The following is a 1,064-nucleotide window of genomic DNA, read 5'->3' as shown; positions in this document are numbered from 1 at the left end:
TCTCTCTCTCTCTTTTTCACATATCATTAAATAAATAGGATTATTATTTAATTTTTAAATTCAAATTATATTTCGAAAGTTAATATGAGAGAAAAAAAAAAAAAGGCCCCGCGATTTATTGATAATTGATGATTTATTTAACGGGCTTTTTTCCTTTTTTTTTTTCAATAAATTAAGTAAACATTTTTCATTCAATCATTTGAATAGAATTTACATTTTAATCAAAAAATAAAACTTTTACAGCTCATCGGTGGCGCAACCATCCGAATTTCCGCCTTCACCAAATGCATGGGATCAATAATAACAGTGAAGGGAGGAAAAAAAAAAGAAAAAGGAGAGAGAGTAAACCTTATCATTGGAAAATATTGATCGATCATTAAAATTGAAAAATTGGATTAGTTAATTTTGTATTTTATTTTTTGATTTATATTAGAAATGATTCATTGATAATTATACTTTTACAATGTTGAAAAGTTTCCTTCATTAATTACTGCTAATTGTATTTGAAGTATTAGAAGAATATTAAAAATTGAAATGATATTATTGTGTTATATTTGCATAGAGCATTCTTATCAATTTCTAAATTTTTTTATTTTAATTAAATTGTATGAAAATCATTGATCAAAAAAAAAAAAAATAGGAATTGAAAATAATCATATGAAAATTCTAGGACACTATTTTTTTTCCCCCCCCCCCCCTATTTCAATTATTGTAAGATTAAAGAGTACCTGATTTTTTTTTTAATGTCAATTGCGCTTAATCCATTTGCGCATTATTGCATGCTCCAAATTACTCTCCATAAAACTATCTTTTTCTTTTTTTTTTTTTTTTGAGGATGTCTCAAGTCGTAAATGTATAGATGAATAAATTTCGAGGTCATTAATAACGAATTTATGGCTCAATAAAGAGAAAAAAAAATGTTAAATAGAATTTATACAGTAGTTTTGGAATAAATTGTCAACTACAATGTGACAATTAGAGGAGAGTGAAATTTTCTGTTTCTCATAAATGAAATTGAAAATGAATGAAAAATATAATTTAAATAGATTTAAAAATCATTATTT

At 24.2% G+C, this 1,064-nt stretch overlaps 1 protein-coding gene across 1 annotated transcript in view; it reads left to right on the top strand.

Moving 5' to 3' along the window:
• Window positions 1–301, top strand: part of LOAG_18800 (CMGC/MAPK/NMO protein kinase) — a gene marked incomplete at both ends in the record, with an annotated part of 6,955 nt that extends 6,654 nt beyond the window's left edge. The window contains one exon of the mRNA XM_020451462.1: window positions 244–301. Within this exon, the coding sequence (XP_020304753.1) occupies window positions 244–301 (58 nt within the window). The remainder of the gene's footprint in view (window positions 1–243) is intronic.
• Between the last annotated feature and the right edge of the window lie 763 nt (window positions 302–1,064).

The sequence above is a fragment of the Loa loa genome, assembly GCF_000183805.2.
Source record: "Loa loa unplaced genomic scaffold supercont3.541, whole genome shotgun sequence".
NCBI lineage: Eukaryota > Metazoa > Nematoda > Chromadorea > Rhabditida > Onchocercidae > Loa > Loa loa.
The sequence above is the reverse complement of the archived record's forward strand: the minus strand, read 5'-3'. Positions and strand labels throughout refer to the sequence as shown.